General features: G+C 41.8%; 1 protein-coding gene across 3 annotated transcripts in view; it reads left to right on the top strand.

Moving 5' to 3' along the window:
• RIMBP2 (RIMS binding protein 2) overlaps window positions 1-17,734 on the top strand; it is a 158,718-nt gene extending 140,984 nt beyond the window's left edge. For all 3 annotated transcript variants that reach the window (XM_075110328.1, XM_075110330.1, XM_075110329.1), the window contains 7 exons: window positions 953-1,105; window positions 4,057-4,241; window positions 6,530-6,698; window positions 10,292-10,395; window positions 12,273-12,344; window positions 13,513-13,647; window positions 16,101-17,734. In XM_075110328.1, the coding sequence (XP_074966429.1) occupies window positions 953-1,105; window positions 4,057-4,241; window positions 6,530-6,698; window positions 10,292-10,395; window positions 12,273-12,344; window positions 13,513-13,647; window positions 16,101-16,289 (1,007 nt within the window). In that variant the 3' untranslated portion in view covers window positions 16,290-17,734. The remainder of the gene's footprint in view (window positions 1-952; window positions 1,106-4,056; window positions 4,242-6,529; window positions 6,699-10,291; window positions 10,396-12,272; window positions 12,345-13,512; window positions 13,648-16,100) is intronic.
• Window positions 17,735-18,097: the final 363 nt, after the last annotated feature.

Raw genomic sequence — 18,097 nt, 5'->3', positions numbered from 1 at the left:
TAAAAGTAGAGCATCCAAAAGCATATAGTAGAGCTTTGTATAAACTGGAAGCCGCCGTTCAGAACTCCCACTGACAGAGGAAGTTCCCCATGAATCAGGGCTGCAAGTACGGGTTTTGAAAAGGGACGTTATTACAGTCGTGTCATTATAATATGTAGTTCCACAAAGTGAAAAGCAGAGTAAAATAAAAGGAAAGAAGAAAGTAAATGCAACTGAGCCGAAGTTTAGACTGCTTAAATACATTAAACTGTTGGGGCCCCAGCATATAGGCCAAAATTGTGGACTCCAAATTTCTTGGCAGCAGCTTGCTCCTTGAACATGTATGCCTGGAGTTTTTACTGAGTTATTCAGCTAAAGGGTCCCTGTAGCGATGGAGAGTTCTTAAGGCAGCCCTGGGAGGTTACATTAGTGGGAAAGACCTTCAAAACCGTGATGTTCTTAGGATTCCAGTGATAAAACCTTTCTCCAAAATGTTCCAGAATTTAAGTTATCTGAGGTATTTTCTCCATTAATCTATAAAATACTTTGGATTAGTATCTTCCTGCAGGTAGGATTTAAGTAAATTAATTAATTTTTGTTTTTAGGTTGATACTTTAGAAGGTGAAACACAGTTTACAGTGCTCTTGACCTTGCAGATCTGGCAGGTAGGATTGTTTAAACCTCATAATAAAAGATGATTCCTATCCAAAGAGCTAACAAACAATATTTACACTGTATGAGTTTTAAAAAGCACGAAATTCAGATGCTTTAAAAAAAGGAGATACACATTTCTGTGATTCCCCTGCTGAAGAAGGATTTCTAGAGGCTGAGACATCTGGCAAAGCCTATGCAGTGTTTAGCCTCCCTACTATATGCAAGTCAGAAAGAATGGTGGGCAAAGCCTGCCCGCAGGAGCCTCCGCAAAGGCAACTATACAATATGTTTTAATAGATCATTCCCTTTTTCTCCATAGAAATTACAATGGACAGTAACAGTGAAGGCGGTCGGTCTCGGTCAGGTAGTGAGGGAAATATTTCACCTGTAAAAGAAGAAGCTTATTATCGCAGCATTGGTGGACACAAGAAATGGCCTCAGCAGCGTACCATGGCCTCTGAATATAGATACGGTATGCCGAACATTATTCATCCTTTGTGACAGACACATTTTAGAGCTGCGTGTTAACAAGTGCGGTTTCTGTATGACAACATTGCATGCAATGCAGAATGCCAGGGGAACTAGCTCTTAAGTCCTGCCTGCTCTCAGGTAAGTTTCTCCAGCTCAGCTGTAAGGGACAAACAGCCCTTAGTCCTCTGTCCTGAAACTGCTGTGCGGCCACCTTTCCATACTCGACTGAGTCCGAGCACACTGCATTGCATGAACCTCTGTGAAGCTATGCTGCTACTAATGCCAGTCAGTATTTACTGTACACACCTGAACAACCATTCATCCGAATGACCGCATTTCCACTTGATTCATACAGACCGGACAGGGACAAACAGTAGCTGGCGTATCGCAACCCAACCTCCAATAACAGGAAGCAGTTACCAACCGTTATTCTGATTTATGGCTTGGGCTAAATGAAGATTCAGGGTCTTTTCAATGACCACGGAGGACTTTGGCTGTGTCATGTCATGAAGACAAAAATTATTCTTATTTTTAGGAATAATTACATCATAATGACAAACTTGTATTACATGAGTAAGGCAATTATACCCGCTACTGATAGTATTTGTTGCATCATCAACATAGAAATCATTACATGATCAACAACTCAGTTTTCACAGTTCATAACACAGTAAATTGAAGTGTCTAACACTTAACCCATAAAAGCAGCCCAGGCCATATATAGAGCTAAGAGACACATTAGGGTTTTATTGATATCTGAAACGAAACAAAAGGGGCCCTGAAAGTTTAGATAAATCATAATTTAATGTTGAGTTTCAAAGCAAACATATCTGACTGACTTACAACCGGGTCACCAGCTCTGTGTGTATCGGTGGGTATCCAGTAAATTCAGTGCAACCATGGTTGCAACTATGCATCCGTTGGGAATCTGGCTGGCTGCATCCAAAGGCAAAGATTTTACATACACAATTATATGTGTGTATACGTACACTAAGTGTATAGACCTCTTGAAAGAATAAGATAAGTGGCTAATGAGCTAATCAAGAGATTATTTGCTTTCTGGTTCACTGAAGCAACCATGACTATTCTGAGTCAGATTGTTACAGGCCAGTGCTTTTAACAGAGACCCATTTGGCTATAATTTATGTTTGTACCTAAGGGGGGTTAACCACAGCTGAGGTTGGATGTAAAAATCTGTAATTTTTCATTTAAAAAACAAAACACCCCTTAACCCACCTGTTTTACATTGCCTGGTGGACCTGAGTATGAACCGCAGAACGACTGCGACCGACTATGGGAGGAGAACAGAACAGAGAAAGATCCCATCCTTTGTGTCCCATTGCTTTTTGTCCCACATGTGCCCTTCTCGCACACTTCCTTTCTGTGCTTTGTGCCTGCCTAAAGCTTCTTGGCTGGAATTTTTCCCTGCCCTTTTGCTGTTCTGCATTTTTCCCTAGTCACACTCTTTCTTGCGCTCTGGACCCAAGAGTTAGTAGCTGTTCCCTTAAAGCTGTGACTCTGAAAATTTTTTTTCTGGTAGTTTAAAAATATCAAATGTTGACTAAAACGCATCTGACGTAGAGGCAAAAAGAGGAATTTTATCTAAAATGTTCCATACTGAATGCTCAAACTATTACCAAAAATGGGAGTCTTTAATTTTTAAGAGGTAATTAGGATAAAAATTGTATTAATATGAAAATTGTTTGAAAAAATGTTGACACAGTTGAACTACATTTTCATCGTAATTCATAACATCACTTTCTCGATTTATTCATTGTGAAGGATCTTGTAAACTGGGTGATAAGTGTTGATTCAGCAAAGAACAAAAGTATGTGACTTCCACTGAAGTTAGCGGGACTTGCAGAATAAACCACGTTTTTCAGAAGTAGCTTGGGATTTTGAGGGCCTGATTTTTGGGGGACTTCATATGTCTTGAAACAGCCTTCTTTTTGGGAAAGTGCTGCCACATGCTCTTTCAAAACAAAATTTAAAGCCTTTGAAACCCGTCAGTTAGAATGGTCATTGTTAGCCATTTTGGCCTCATTTTCTAATTGAGTTTTACTGAAGTCCATCCTTAAGTCTGTTGTTGAATCATGAACTAAACACATTCTCCAGGTCATTTGAAAAGTCTGAAAGATATTTGAGACAAAACGTCCATTCTCATTTTTTATGCCCTAACTGATTTGGTACCCTGCAGTGGACAGAACTCAGTGCAGTGTCGAGTGTTGTGATAGTGGTGGGCGATCTTTCCTAGTGAGCTACTGGTTAAATGCAGCCATAGCTAACCATTCCTCCTGGATATTAACACATCTTGTTAGTGTTTGGGGTGGTTTGGGGCACTGATGGCTATGGTAACTATTAACTGTTTTTAAACAAAATCACAGGCAGTGTAGTTCCAACCCTGGCATAACTAACACTACTGAAATATATTTCTTCTTGCCTGTCTGGAGAGAAGAGTTTATAACCATGTTTTAACCCTGGTACCTAAAACATGGTATGGCAACACAGCTGGGATGTGCTTTCTTGTGTCCATGAAGAGCAGAAGCAGCTGTGCTGGAAAACAGGTGGATCCAAAGCATGGTTATTTTTGCAGTAACGATAAAGCCTATCCTCATTATGTCACTCTTAACATGCTTTATTAATTTATGGCAAACTCTAGTAAACCTAACAAGAATTGCTCTCTTACCTGAGCTGTATTCACGTGTCAGTGTCAGTGTGGTGTAGGGGATCAACACCACATTCGGTGCATGCAGACTGTATATGCTTTTTTAAAAAATAACAACTTGTTAATTAAAAAATAAAAAAACACACCAAGCTTAATAGGACTTGCATTAAGTTTTGGTTTTTTTTTTCACTGAAATGACAAACATTTTTCAAAGATTGACTGGAATAGTTGAAAGATGAGGCCAACTTGTCTCACTGAATTGGTCTTTTCTGAATTTACTTTCATAGATGGCTATGGTGGTCATGACCATCTTTCTCCAGACATTTATGAAGAATCAGAAACAGATCCTGGCACAGAGGATGTTTCTACTCGAATATTTGTTGCACTCTTTGACTACGATCCGCTGACAATGTCCCCAAATCCTGACGCTGCAGAAGAAGAGCTGCCATTTAAAGAAGGACAGATCATTAAGGTGGGATCTAAAAACAATGGAAATGAAGGGCACAGTTTTTACAAACAGGGTCTCCTTTGGTCCCTGTGGAGAAAGCAACTTGTGTGACTAGAGTCCAAGGGGTTTTTTCCTCCAGAGGTTCAGGCTGGAAATCCCACTGCACCTGGAATCTAATATCTAGTGCTAATGCCTTAAAAATACTTAGGAAATGGGCAAAAATCTCAAAGTTCTTTAGATAGATAGTTAGGGCCAGACTCAGTTAGAGATTTAGGTGCTAACACCAAAATTGTGAGGCTGAAGGCCCCTGTGTCCATTGCCACGAACCCTGCAGGAAAAACTGCTTCAGAGAGGATGTCTTTCCTACGGAGGTACCACAAACGCGCTTAGTGTTGTACCGTCATACATACCAGAGCTGCTGTATTTTTTTTTTAAATGCTAAACACTCCTAGCTGGTATCTATATGCTTAAGATTAATTAAAGTCCAGAAATTAGATGTTTCTCTTCCACAGTCATCCTCTTATGAAACTGGGAAAAAACACTCCCTTTCCTGACTGCCGCTGTAAAACACACAAGCTGCCTTTAAACAGGGCGCAGGCGACAAATCAGGTGGGTTTCATGCGACAGGGACAGCGTTAGGCTCTGTCAGGGTTTTAGCCAGCCCCCTACCCCATCTCACCCCATCTTGTGATTGTGCAGCTGCAAGGCTAAGTTGTTCAGTTTGCTGATCTGATTTTAAAAAACTAGCAGATTTTTCTGTTGAATCAGCAGATGTAAGCATCTCCTCCTGCAGCCTTGTGTCTTATCGAGCTGGTGCAAAATGGGCAGAAGGGAGAGAGGCAGAAGGAAGAGCCGCTGGTAGTCCAAGGGTAACTGAGATTTAAGTGTGATCTCAAACAGAACCTGAAAAACTATAGACTCATTTGTTACACTACTCGTTTCAAAGATAAAATTGTAAATTAAGCTATTAAAATACTGCCTGCCTTCCACTCTGTTGGACTGGATCCTAACACAAATGTCTGTATCCTAAATCACTATTGTTTTAGTGTTAAATACTTTGTTAGCTATTTTGCTTACCCCTTTACATGACAGAGCATTTATGCCCAAAATATGGAACTTGTTTAAGAGCTTATTTTTTCTTGCACGAAAGCTCAGCTCAGGTGTTTTAATTATTTCTTCACAAATATGTACCTGTTTGGCACTGAAAAGTCTAGAAAGGTCCCGCATCAGATATTTATTCTCAGTGATGTTTATTTTTATATTTGGAACCGTGGTGACTACTGTGTGATCTGCTGCTTTGAATCTGTCATCAAATTGTTGGGAAGATGGATTAGTTTGCATTTTCAAACTACTTTTCATACATTACCTGCGCAGTGGGACGGTGGAGGGTCAGTGTCACCATGAGCTGTGCGTGTGCGTTACGGTCACACATGCTGCACTGTGTGGAGTAGGAGTGGTGCTGGGTAAGTTGTGGATATACAGAGATAAAAACTGAAAAGCATTCCTGCTCTAGAAAGTTGAGGCTATTCAATGGTCACTTTTAATGAACTCTGATTTGAACTGAAGGGATTAGGTGGGGGGTTTTGTTTGTTTTTGAAGAAAAGAAAAAGCAATTGAGCCTAAACAAAGAACCACCTAATTCAGTCAGCAGTTTGGCCTTAAGAACGTCATTTTTGTTTAGTACAGTCCTCAGGCCTTTGTATCATTAGTAGCCATTATGACTTGGCTGCATTTTTAGAAGTAGGAGAAATTTTGGAGTTCCCTGTTCTCATTGATGAAAAGTCATACTATTTTTATACCTTAATTCATTTTTTTCTGGAAAGGCAATAGAAGAGCTTAAGTAAGTACATATATCAAGTATATGAAGTATTAGGTAGGTGGGTTTGATCATATACAAGTTGTTCTAGTCAAAGGAACAACACTTGGCACAGTTTTGCAAATGCTTCATTTTGAACATAGCTCTTATGGCACCGAGAATAGTGCCCTGTGAACAACTCCACAAACACAAGTGCAAACCATGAAGTGTACTTTTGGCTCAGCCTGGGAAGAAACTGATGACTTTAATGGTGTCTTTCATGTTTTGTGCATTTCACTGCTAAAAAAAAAAGTCCAAACTCGGCTTATGTGTCTGAGATCATCAGTCAAATTCACATAACAATTCCAGTTTTGTAACATAAGTCAGTCAAAAACTAATAGAATTCCACGTCCAAGCTGTAGTCATCTGCCTGTGCTTTAGTAACCATTTGGCCTGTATTAAAATTCCTAAATGCTAAAACCTTTATTGACCAACATTATCACTCTTTGACTAACAGGTTTATGGGGACAAAGATGCTGATGGCTTCTATCGTGGAGAAACCTGTACAAGAATTGGCCTTATCCCATGTAATATGGTCTCTGAGATCCAAGCAGATGATGAAGAGATGATGGATCAGCTTCTAAAACAAGGCTTTCTTCCTCTGAACACACCAGTTGAGAAAATTGGTAAGGAAAAATATATATGCTTCACTTCTAACTTTTGGGTGCTATTACATTGGCTGGGTCTGCTTTGCCTTTTGTTTTTACTATATGCAGATGCATCTAAATTTTACAGCAATTTACAACACCATGGGATACATTCTGTGTCAGTATCTGGCTGACTTTATTCAACTAATACTTAATCTTGGTTACGTCTTTGGTGCAAATGAGGACTTGTATCTTCACCACTCTGCTCACTACTTTCTTTTCTTATTAAAAAAAAAAAACACGGGTTTTGTCACCTGAAAGATTTTGAGACACAGAACATGATCCCTGTGCTTTGGAGTGTGCTGTGCTGAGGTGCTTTGTGATACGCTCGCTGCTGCAAAGCATAAAAAGAATCACTTATTTGTTGTTATTTTTACTCTTCTACATTTTCCTACTTTACCAATAACTTAAAGGGATGGTGGCAAAGGGTTATGTATAATCTCATTTGGGATAGCTGTACATATGATGAGATTTTATGGAGACTGCAGTAAGAAACCCTTTAAAAAAGCAGAGTTTGGCCAAACAATTCTGTGTTATGAACCACTTGTGTTACATCGTTGGTTCAGTGCTGTACACGCATACACAGTGCAAGTAACTTAGATTGCTTTCTAAAAATAAATTTCATGCAACTAGCTCAATATGTTTTAACCTTTTCTACATGATTCAGAGACTATAAAGGGCTGGAATTGGTTCAGTCCTGTTTAAAAGTGAACTGTAAAAGTGGTTGCTAAAAAAAAAAAGAAACCCAAAGAAATCTTCCACAATAGTTTTCTTAGATCAAATAAAACCTTACTGTTTCCAAAATTGTATTAGTGAATGTGAGAAAAATTAATTTTTGGTTTGTTGTTGGTTTTTTTTTTTAAGTTATTGAGATATTTTTTAATTCTCCATTGTCCACGAGAGGGAAGGATGATTTAAGTTCTTACATGCTTAAGTGAGTTCTTAATTCAGGTCTGTGTATTAATTTACTTACGCCATGTACATACAACAAATACTCCCACCCCCGTGCACGTGTAAACGCCCTGCCCTTCGGCTCCTCTAGGGACAGCACACACGCCTACACGTGCGTTTATGGGGCAAAAACCCAGGATAGGCAGCGAGCGAGGCCTGCAGCTGTGCCTGAGTATGTTGGCTGCCTACAGACAGCCTCGTTCTGCGCAAGTAGTCATTTAGGATGGGTCCGCATCGTTCCAAGTCTATCAGAAAGGGCTAACTAACCTGCTTCAGGTGCATCTGTAAACGCAGCTGGGGGCCTAAGGGGATTAAGAAGTGTCTAAATATATTTCTGCTTCTAGCAAGGCAGTCACACATGGGTACAGAAAAGATCATCCTAAACAGCTATGACTGAAACTTACTGCTTTCAGTCCTGCTCAGTGCTCTCCATTCTTAGCAAAGCCAGCAAGCTGTTGATAGAGCACACTTGTCAAAATGGAAGCACTAGTCTACGTAGCTCCCCATAATTTGAATATTTTGGCTGTCTGAGGGTCATATTTTGCAAATAAAATTGGATTTTTTTGTTGTGCTATACTGGCAGTGCCTCCTGAAATAGCTGAGGAATCGGCAAGTCTTTATCTGGGAAAGAGGGAGAGGCAATTTGTGACAGAAACGTTGCCTGCCTTGCATTTTTAAGCAATTTTTTTTATTCTGGGATGTTTCTGAGCGAGCTGTTAGCAACCTACCCCCAGCAGTTCACCTTTAAATATTTTAACACTTTAAAAGCATCATGTATTTCCTCTTTAATATGGATATAAATCGTCAGCCATTTACAATGTAAAAAACAACAAATGCTCTTCCTAATGGATTTGGAAGGAATGGTTAGTTTGGCTTAATTTTAAATTAAATATAACTTCTGAATAGCAGAGATCCACGTGCTCAGACCCTTGCCGTCACGGAGGCTGCCCACGTGGATTTGTAGCAGAAACAGGCTCGAATTGCCAGGCTGTCTCATATTGTTACTCATATTTTTAATGTCATATCAGACACTTTACATGCTGTGTTCATATGACTATATTTTTCTTAATCCTTTGCCCACATTAAATCCTTAAAAACAGAACTTTGAACAGCTTCATATCTTTTCTTCTTTTATTTGTATGCATTCCTTTCCTGAAGTCAACTGTGACCGTTTCAAAGAGAGCACACGCTCTGTACACCGCAGATCCAGAAAGTCTAAAAGAGGTCTGTGCTAAGAACCGATCATTTGATTCAAGCTGTAAATTAGCTGAAATGATTTGAGCTGTCTAGATTTATTTTTTTTTATGCCTTTGAACTTTTGGAAACCAGAAGTTGGAAAATACTGTCACCGAGCAATTAGGGATAGGGTCCCTCTTGGATTCTTTCCTCGGTCAGTTCTGTCAGGGCCTTTGACCCTGAGCAGCGGGCAACGCCTTGCCCCAGAGAAGTGCTTTGCATGGAAAGCGCGACTCTGAGACAATCCTTTAGGTATGGGTTGATCCAGGCTTTGGGGAGCCAGGGGGATCGGGTCCCGCATCTGTTACAGTCCGTGCCTTCATTTTGGATCTCTCCTTGTGTTCTGTGTAAATCCCTGGGAAATAGCTCCAAACCACCCACTGCAAAAGTAAGTGGTCGCCTCTGACTGAATGCTCCCGTGTCAGCTGGTGGGTGACGCGGCAGCTGCAAGTGCATGCTACACTCCGTGTTTGCTCCGACATTAGCCCAACCTTTAACGTCCACCCTCCTGCCGGAACAGCCGCAGGGGCCTCCTAACCCCAGGGTGCCCTTGTCACACCGCACAATGCGCATCAGGCCTGCCCTCAGTGCCTCTCTGTAAGCAGCACTAACAAGCATGTTTCTCTTGCTACAGCAATCACCCGCAAGAATCATGCTCATACCAGCCAAATTTAAAATGAAGCCCATTTTGGACTTCTCTGTAAATGTTTAATATCAACCAATAAACATTTAATGTGGTTCCTGGAAACTATGAATTTTACTCCTTTCCTTTTGTTCCCCACAAAGGAAACTTGTAAAATTAAACTGTCCTTGAGAAGGTGGTTTTGTCATCACTCTTGAAGATATTGCAAAGCGCTGACAAAATGGGCAGCCTCCCTTGTCCTGGGGCAGCTGGGAGCGTCCCTTTCTCCTTCCAGTCTCCCAGCAGAAAGCTGAAGAACAATCCCAGGCACAACATTCCTTGTGACCAGGAGGGGGGAAGGGACTAGGCAGTAAATGTGGAAGTTTGAATAAAATGAAACAAACCTGAAACTTGAATGTTTGGCTTTGTATAGCCTGGAAACCGCTGATGCTTCCAGCCAAGAATGGCTGAAAATTCTGGACCATTAGTTTTGCGGCTAACTACTGTTCAGAGGAGTCAGCAGCTTAGAATAAAGAGGGAAAGCCAATAATAAAGAATATATACAAAACATACATGCTGTTTTGAAACCTTTACCTGTGCTAATAGGTTTGGTGAGCTGTGACTTTATCACTGTGCTAGAGAAACCCCAACATTGTTACTGCACTGTTGTGTCACTGACATGGGGAGAAAATTGCACTTTGTTGTTCTTTTCAAAATAACTTTGATAGCTTTCCTTCCTTTCCTCTCCTTGTGATCGGAACAGAAAGAAACAGACGGAGTGGCCGGCAACATTCTGTGTCTACAAGAAGGATGGTGGCGCTCTATGATTATGACCCAAGAGAAAGTTCTCCTAACGTTGATGTAGAGGTATAGACATAACTGTTCACTGTGTTTACCATTTATGGAGCCATAATTTAGTTAAAAATATTTGGCATTGATGAGCACTGTTGTACATTCACAGTGGATGTGCAAAAAAAATATTCGGAATTACGAACGTTGGTCAAGTGTTTTTGGGCAGGTGTCTATGACACGCTTATGACATCTGTACAAGTAGATTTACGGCTCTTCTTCAAACAAAACCAAGGAATATCCTTTGTAGGATTTATATGATGTGGCTCAATACACCATATAGTCAGTTATGGGTATGAGGGCGTGCAATATGTGTGCATACATATGGATATAACAAACGTCTGTAAGGAGCAAAGCATGGAGTTATTAATCATAGAATCATTATTAAGGTTGGAAAAGACCTCTAGGATCATCCAGTCCAACCGTTAACCCAGCGCTGCTATGCTTCCTAACCTATGCCCTGAGGTGCCACGTCTACACGTCTTTTAAACACCCCCAGGGATGGCGACTCCCCCACCTCTCTGGGCAGCCTGTGCCAGTGCCTTTCAGTGAAGAAATTTTTCCTATTAGCCTTTCTAAACCTCCCCTGACACAGCTTGAAGCCGTTTCCTCAATAGTAGGGAATGATTATTTTCCACTGATTGTTTTCAAATTTCCTTTGTACGTTTCCACAAAAGACCACGATTATTTTTGGGAGCTGTCCTAGCTCACACTGACAAGCTTTCAAATCGCTGTAACCTACCTTACAATGCCTGCGAAAATCAACCCTCCTTTGCAGCCCCAACCAGAACAGTATAGCACAGTAGGACAGCACTGACAATATGTTGTATTTCCATCTCTGAACTGATGCGACTGAGCTTTCATGAATTCACGTCTTGGCTGTAAGCCTTTCTTTTATAACACTGTAAGGACACCTTAAACAAGAGCTGAGCATTAGCTAGAGCTTCATTCAAAAGCACTGACCATCAGCTAGGGCGTCATTACAGGTTTGTCTCCCATATTTGTTATCAGCAACAACGGAATCACTTTTTATGTTGCCACTGACGTTGCGTGGCAAGTCCCTCGGTCAGGGTGTGCCGCGCCTTCCGTTTGTACGCGCATTGTGGTAAGAATGTCAGGGTACGCTCAGCGCTCTAAAAAAGCTACTGTGTACCCAGGACCTTCCTCAGTTATCCTCAAAAATGGTGTTTCTGATTGGTGAATTGTAGAACAATTTGGATTTTTTTTTTTTTTTAAATAAGAAAGTGAATTTTGAAACACGTGGGCCTTGATGCTTTAAAACCCAGCCAGCGGTGTCTTGTATTTCTCACTGAACGAAATCTGCATCTAAATTATGGTGTTTCAAAGTAGTTTGGGCAACAAATCAAATAAATGGTACTGATATCTTGCAAACATTTTATTTGCTCTCTCTCTTTCCCATGGCCAAAGGAAATTGAAAATAAGTTAAAACCCACTAATTAAGTAACGTTTAAACAAAGGGCAATTAAAAGACCCCAGTCCCTGTCAGTCCCGGCGCACAGCGCAGCACAGAGCCTGGGCCTGAGCCAGGCCCCTCCCCTCCGTCTTGTTCCCTCCTCGCGGAAGGACTGACTTTAAGGGACTTTTGAGGTTTAAAGTGTTAAGGTTTGTTCAGGTTGTTCAAGGCTTGGTGCACATGAGTTCCGAGGGGCTCCAGGGTCGGGTTGCACTCAGCTGGGGGGGAAAGGTGCCAGATTTAGCAAGCTTAAAAAAAAAAAATTAAAAGAAAAAGAAGTTTTGATCTCAAAATTCAATTCGGTTTCACTGTGTTGTAACATAAAGGGGAGGGGAAGATACTAATGGCGTTACCATTAAGGAAGATCATGGTAACCTTTGCCTAACAAAGCACGCACTGGCACATGTTCCTTTTTCCGCAGGCTGAGCTGACGTTCTGCACAGGAGACATTATCACGGTCTTTGGTGAAATCGATGAAGATGGATTTTACTATGTAAGTTGACTTCTGGTTGGTCACGTCAAGCCCTGACAACCTGTCAGAGCAGTTGCCACTAGCATGAATTATTAGATGACAGCAGGGGGTGGAATTCAGGTCACGGGTCCAGCTCGTCGCGCTGTGGGAATAGCCGTGATCCCAACCCGGCGGGCGCGCCTGGAAGCTCTGTCACAACGGGGTGAGCAGCGCCGCTGCTGTTCCGCGGCTGGGGGACACAGAGCTCACGGCCAGCCCGGCTGCAGAGCTGGGACGTGCACTCACCCTCCCAGCTCCTGCGGCTCTCTGGGCTGCGGCAGGACCCGAGCAGCTCCTGCGGCGCTGAAGGTGGCTCCCGCTCGCCGCTCCAGCACGCTTTTTTAGGGAGAGTTGTCCACACAGCTCAGAGCTGCCTCTGGCATTTTATAAGAAGTGATATTCACCCCATCTAGTTTGCTGGAAAGAATGTGTATTTTGACCATACATGTATCTATGCAAACACGTGAAAGGCTTCTGACGGGTAAGGCAGTTCATGTGGGTGAGAAACCGAGATCCAGCCAGTCCCTATGCTAAAGGATTATTTGATTAAAATAAACCAATAGCAGAGCTCAGTAGTCTTTCAAGCACTAGTTAACCCATCACGCTATGTTGTAATTCCTTTAAGAAGAGCTTAGTCATGGGAGAGAACATTCCAGCATCACCTGCCCTGAACAGTCTCTCAAGTCGAGAGTAGCCACCAACCTGCATCTCAAACTTGCCCTTTCCATTTCCGCAGTGGCTTGGCCACAGAAAAGAGGCCCAGCGCTCTTTCACATACATTTTAGCAGTGATCCCTCTTGAGACCCAAAGCAATAATCTGACGGTCCCAACCATGCCTTCAGGTCGCGCAGCCGAGCGCCGCGCACAGCCCTGGCCTTGCACTCCCAAGGACCCTGGTCTAGGCACTGGGCGGGGATTCAGGGCCCGCTTCTCCCCACGCACGAAGAACAGGGGCTCATTTGCTCTCCATTACTCACGCTAACGCTTGTGATTGCCAAGAGCGTGTAAGCGCTGCAGGGCCCAAGTGACCTCAGAGGGACATTTCCTCTTCCTCACTGGCTCTGAAACAGTGAGAAGTGTTTCCGTGCCTTGTGGGGAACCCGCGTTTGCTTCAGCTCACACAGTCACTGAAATTCTCATCACGTTGCAGGGTGAACTTAATGGCCAAAAGGGGCTGGTTCCTTCCAACTTCCTTGAAGAAGTGCCTGACGACGTTGAAGTCTATCTATCCGATGCACCCTCGCGATATGGTCACGATATGCCGATGCGTACAAAAGCAAAAAGGGTAAGCAACCGGCTAAGAAACACTTAAATTTTTATTTTCCATTCCATTCTGTCTCATATATAATTTAGACTTTACGTTTAACATTTTAAACCCATTTGCCCATTTGCAAAATAACTTTCAAATATAGAAAATGAACCGTAAAGGAAAAACGACCTCGCTTAACCTTCCACTAGCTTGTTACGTTTGTAAATGAAGGAACTAAATTCACCATTCCATCGCAGTCCCTGCAGTACCTCCAGTTACGTGTTGAGGTTAAACAGCTTTTCCCCGGTGAAAGTAGTGACTCCCTAATGCTCCTAACGTGCTCCTGCTAGGCGCAATATCGAGATGAAAGCAAAAGTTCTTGTGGATGAAAGGCCGGTACATGTGCTCCTTTAAATACGAGTTGTCAATGCAGCTGATTGACAGTCTTCACCTCTTAATCCTTACGACTTCCTGTTCCAACTGGCGTTAGTTAATTGCCCAGAGACGTCTCTTTTATGAAAGACTAATCATGTTTAGAGTATCTCATATTTTTTTTTTTGTTTTGTTTCATCACTGCAATACTTTTATATATTATATATTTTATATATATTTTTATTTCTTTGCTCATCTGCTTGGGAACAGAAGAAGAGTGTTCATTTCACACCTTAATAAGGCAATGTAGCCTTCACGTAAGTGAGCAACTGAAGATACCAATAGAGGTTTCAGTTAAAGCTACCTGGCTATCTAATGCAAGTCTTGAAACTTAATTGTGGGGGAAAAAACAAAATAAAGAAATATGTCTCCAAAATCCTTGGCCACAGAAGAAGAGGCTGTGTGCTCCTACTAGATCTAGTCGAGTCAATTTAGGTTTTTTTAGGAGACAAAGCCTTTAAAAAGGAATCCTTGGAAATAAGTCAATTAGCCCTCGCTTTATGAAGGTCAACGTTTGGAACATATTTCTTCATGAGCTCAATGTTTATGTCTACATAGAAAGGCGAGTTTGATGTCTAACTACCCTACAAACGAAAGCTGCATATTGCATTGCTAGCCAACCCGGGAAGTGAAAATTCCAAGCTCCTGTGTCAAGGGACAAGCACAACCCCCAACCCTTACGGCACGTACGAACGAGACAGCAGCTGATCCGCACTGCGGTTCACGAGGGTAGAGCTGGTTTTGAACCTCATGACGCTCAAATATAGCTACGCAAATTGTCTGCCTTAAAACGTGTCTGCCGTGATCGATTACACCCCAGTTTGCCTAAGACCAGCTATTCAACAATTCGGAAAAAATCCCTTCATAAATTTACTCGGATTTTTCCTAGAAAGCGCACATTTGACGTGCTGGCAGCTGTTTGGGTTACCAATGCAATAAAAGTCTCGGTATGAAACATGCAGCTCACTGAATGAATGCATTAGACTAAATATATGGTATCTTCAGGTGTACGTTGGGGTGCTTTACCGAGTTGGGGTTTTTTCCATTAGAATTAGACCTTGATTTAAAATCAAAGTAGGCTTGAAGCCCCTTTGCTTAACTCACTGTTGCACAGCAAGGCAGGCAGTCGCCAATGCTTTAACTTGAGCCACGAGCTAACAGGGGTCCCTAAGGTGTGGATTCTACAATGAAAATATCACCTTAAGTGGCAGCATCACACTTTGTCAGCCGGGCGCTCTAGTTAGGGTAGGCTGAGTATACGTAGCTGTAGCATTTTCATTCAAGTGCTTTTGATGATTGAAAAAAAAAAAAAGAAAAAGAAAAAAAATAAAATTTGCTGTTTAAAATACTTAGGAATGCTGTCATCTAACTGTCATACAAGTATTCACCGTCATTCAGCAACCTCATAGCTGCAGCACACGCATCAAGCAGTCAGGGTCTTTAAGCTTTCTTTGATTGCAATTAAGGTTCATTTTTGCTTTTTTGTTTGCTCGTTTCCGTTTCTTTTTCTTTTTTTTTAAGCCAGTGTGCCATCTTCTCAAATATGTACATAAAGTTTGCTAGCCGATTTTGAAGAAAAGGCATTTAAAGGACATTAAAACAAAAGTGATCATGTAGTGTTTGAAGTAATTACTTCTGAAAACAGTTTGGGTTCTGTAGATTGCTGATCTGTAGTGATTTACACGTTTATTTTTCTTAAATCTATAGCTAAAAGTATCCCTCTCCATTTTCGTACTATCAGAGTACCGAAATGGAAAACCAAGACCAGTTTTGTGGCTTTTGTGGCCAGAGCCATGGCAAACCAAGCGAATCCGACTCTTTCTCTCAAAAAGTACAACCAAACCAGGGCTCTATTGGCATGTTCGCTACTGTCTATACTTTTTCCCCAAAATCCTGTATTTTCCGTAAGCCCATGAGGTATTTTAAGCCACAAAGAGGACAGGAACCAGCCCTTTTGTTTAAGTGGGTAATGGGACAAGCGATGTTACCAACTTTCTTGCTGATAATAGCTTTTAAGCTTTCAAACATTCAATAAATTATAACAATGTACCTAATAGGTTCCTCCTGAGAATACAGGTACATCCCGGAGAGCACCATCCCCCACAGTTCATCTCCATTCTGGGTCACCTCCGTCACCTATGGGTTCTGGTAGTCCCGGGAGAGGCAGGGATATGTCCTCGAAAAAGAAAAAGGGGCTGCTTTCCAAAGGCAAGAAACTGCTGAAAAAGCTTGGTGCAGTGAAATGAGTCATGTTCTCCTGGACAACTTGTAAAGCTTCCAGTCTGTGTGGTTTGTTTTTGGTTTGGTTTTTTTTTTTTCTTTATTTTTAAACGTCAAAACTAGGGCTTTCATGACTATGCAGTACAACTTTACCAAACCTTGGCGTTTTTAACTCTGACATCAATAGAATCATGTGAGCTGCTTAAGCAAAACAGCAAGAAAAAAGGAAGTGGATGTGTTGTTGCAAATATTTTTTTAATTAAAAAAAAGTAAAAAAAAGGTGGGATTAAGACCCGAAGAACATGGTTTTAGCTGAAGTCAACTCAACGGCTGCAACAACATTGGACAAATCTCAGCCTTTAGTCTCCTTTAACCAGGAGTGGGGGGAAGAAAACTGTTCACCAATTCCTGGTTTGGAGAGCTCACCCCACCGTCCCTAATCGTTATCGTAAACAAAAATGGTCTTGAAACTCCTAGTTTAATCAGCCTTGATGTTTTGCCTTATTAATGCACAACAATTTGTACTGTCTAATAAATATACAGCGTATACTTTGTATGTACTGTGTATTCAACTGTCTTCATCTTCCCTAACACATGGTAATCTAAGATCAAGTACTATGTCACTGACGCCATTTGATGTCCGATGTAACTCCTGGGAGTTTGGAAGCGCTGTGCAAAACGCTTTGTCTGGTTTTTGCTTCTTTTTTTTTTATTCTTTTTTTTGTCTCCCCAAAACCAAACCCTTTGTATCAATTTCTTTTGTCAGCATTGTCACTAAACTGAAATCGGATACAGTGTAAGTTATTCAGAGACTCACCCAGTTTCAACCATCCAACCTCCAGTTCTGGAGCTCCTGGTTCACTGGTCAAAATTACCGGGGTGGGGGGGAGGAAGGACAAAAAAAAAAAAAACCCCAAACAACCAAAAACTCCACAACAAAACACCTGTAACTCCCCAACGTTTTTCCCCGTGGAGGTACAGTCCTACATTAAAAGGCATTTTCATATTGCTGATGTCAGATTCAAGATAAAGTGCACGTAAAAGGTGAAAAACTGTGTTCCACACCCAAGCCGTAGCCAGTAAAAAGGCTGCAACAGGTGATAATCAAACGTTAATTGCAATATTGGCATCTCGAGAACCACCTTACACCGTGATGGCAGTCATTGGCTGTTACTATTTTGTAACTCTTGTCCATTTGTAAATTGTTTTTACTGTTTATACATACTTTTCAGACTGCCTTTCTTTTTGTAATTTATGGAAGGTTTATAAATGAATGATCAAAGCTTCCCCATTGTGTCTTCAGATAACAATGTAAATTACTGTAAGATACCGTGTGCTAGATTATAACATTTAATTAAGGAAAATAACTGGCCTAAAGTTGTGGTAAAGTACCGTGTGGGTGTGTGCATGTGTACAACTGTTGTGTATTATATTTTATATAAATAAATCATTTGATATTTTGTAGAGTGCAGTACGTTCCATGAATCTGCTGTATCGGCTGCTGGCGTGGGGAGTTGGCCCGCCCTCCCCTTCTGGGGGCTGGGCACGAAGGGCGAGATCCGCGCCCCGTAACCACAGAGCGTGCAGGGACAACCCCGGGGCCCGCGTGGAGGGGGAGCGGGCCGTGGCGGCCCATTCCCCCCTTCCCACGGCCCTCGAAGGAAGCGGCTGCACCAGCTCCTTTTCTGTTCACCGCACGGAACCCGAATCAGGTCTGAGCAGATCAGAATGACTGCCCGTGGCAGGCGTAAGGGAGAGAAACACAAAACGCTAAGTACGGGATAGGGAAAGCTACTGCTGTACAACATCAGAAAGACCAAAATCCTTGCCTAAC

This window comes from Phalacrocorax aristotelis, chromosome 15 (genome assembly GCF_949628215.1).
Source record: "Phalacrocorax aristotelis chromosome 15, bGulAri2.1, whole genome shotgun sequence".
Classification (NCBI taxonomy): Eukaryota; Metazoa; Chordata; class Aves; order Suliformes; family Phalacrocoracidae; genus Phalacrocorax; species Phalacrocorax aristotelis.
Note: the sequence above shows the minus strand (reverse complement) of the source record. Positions and strands in the feature narration are given on the sequence as shown.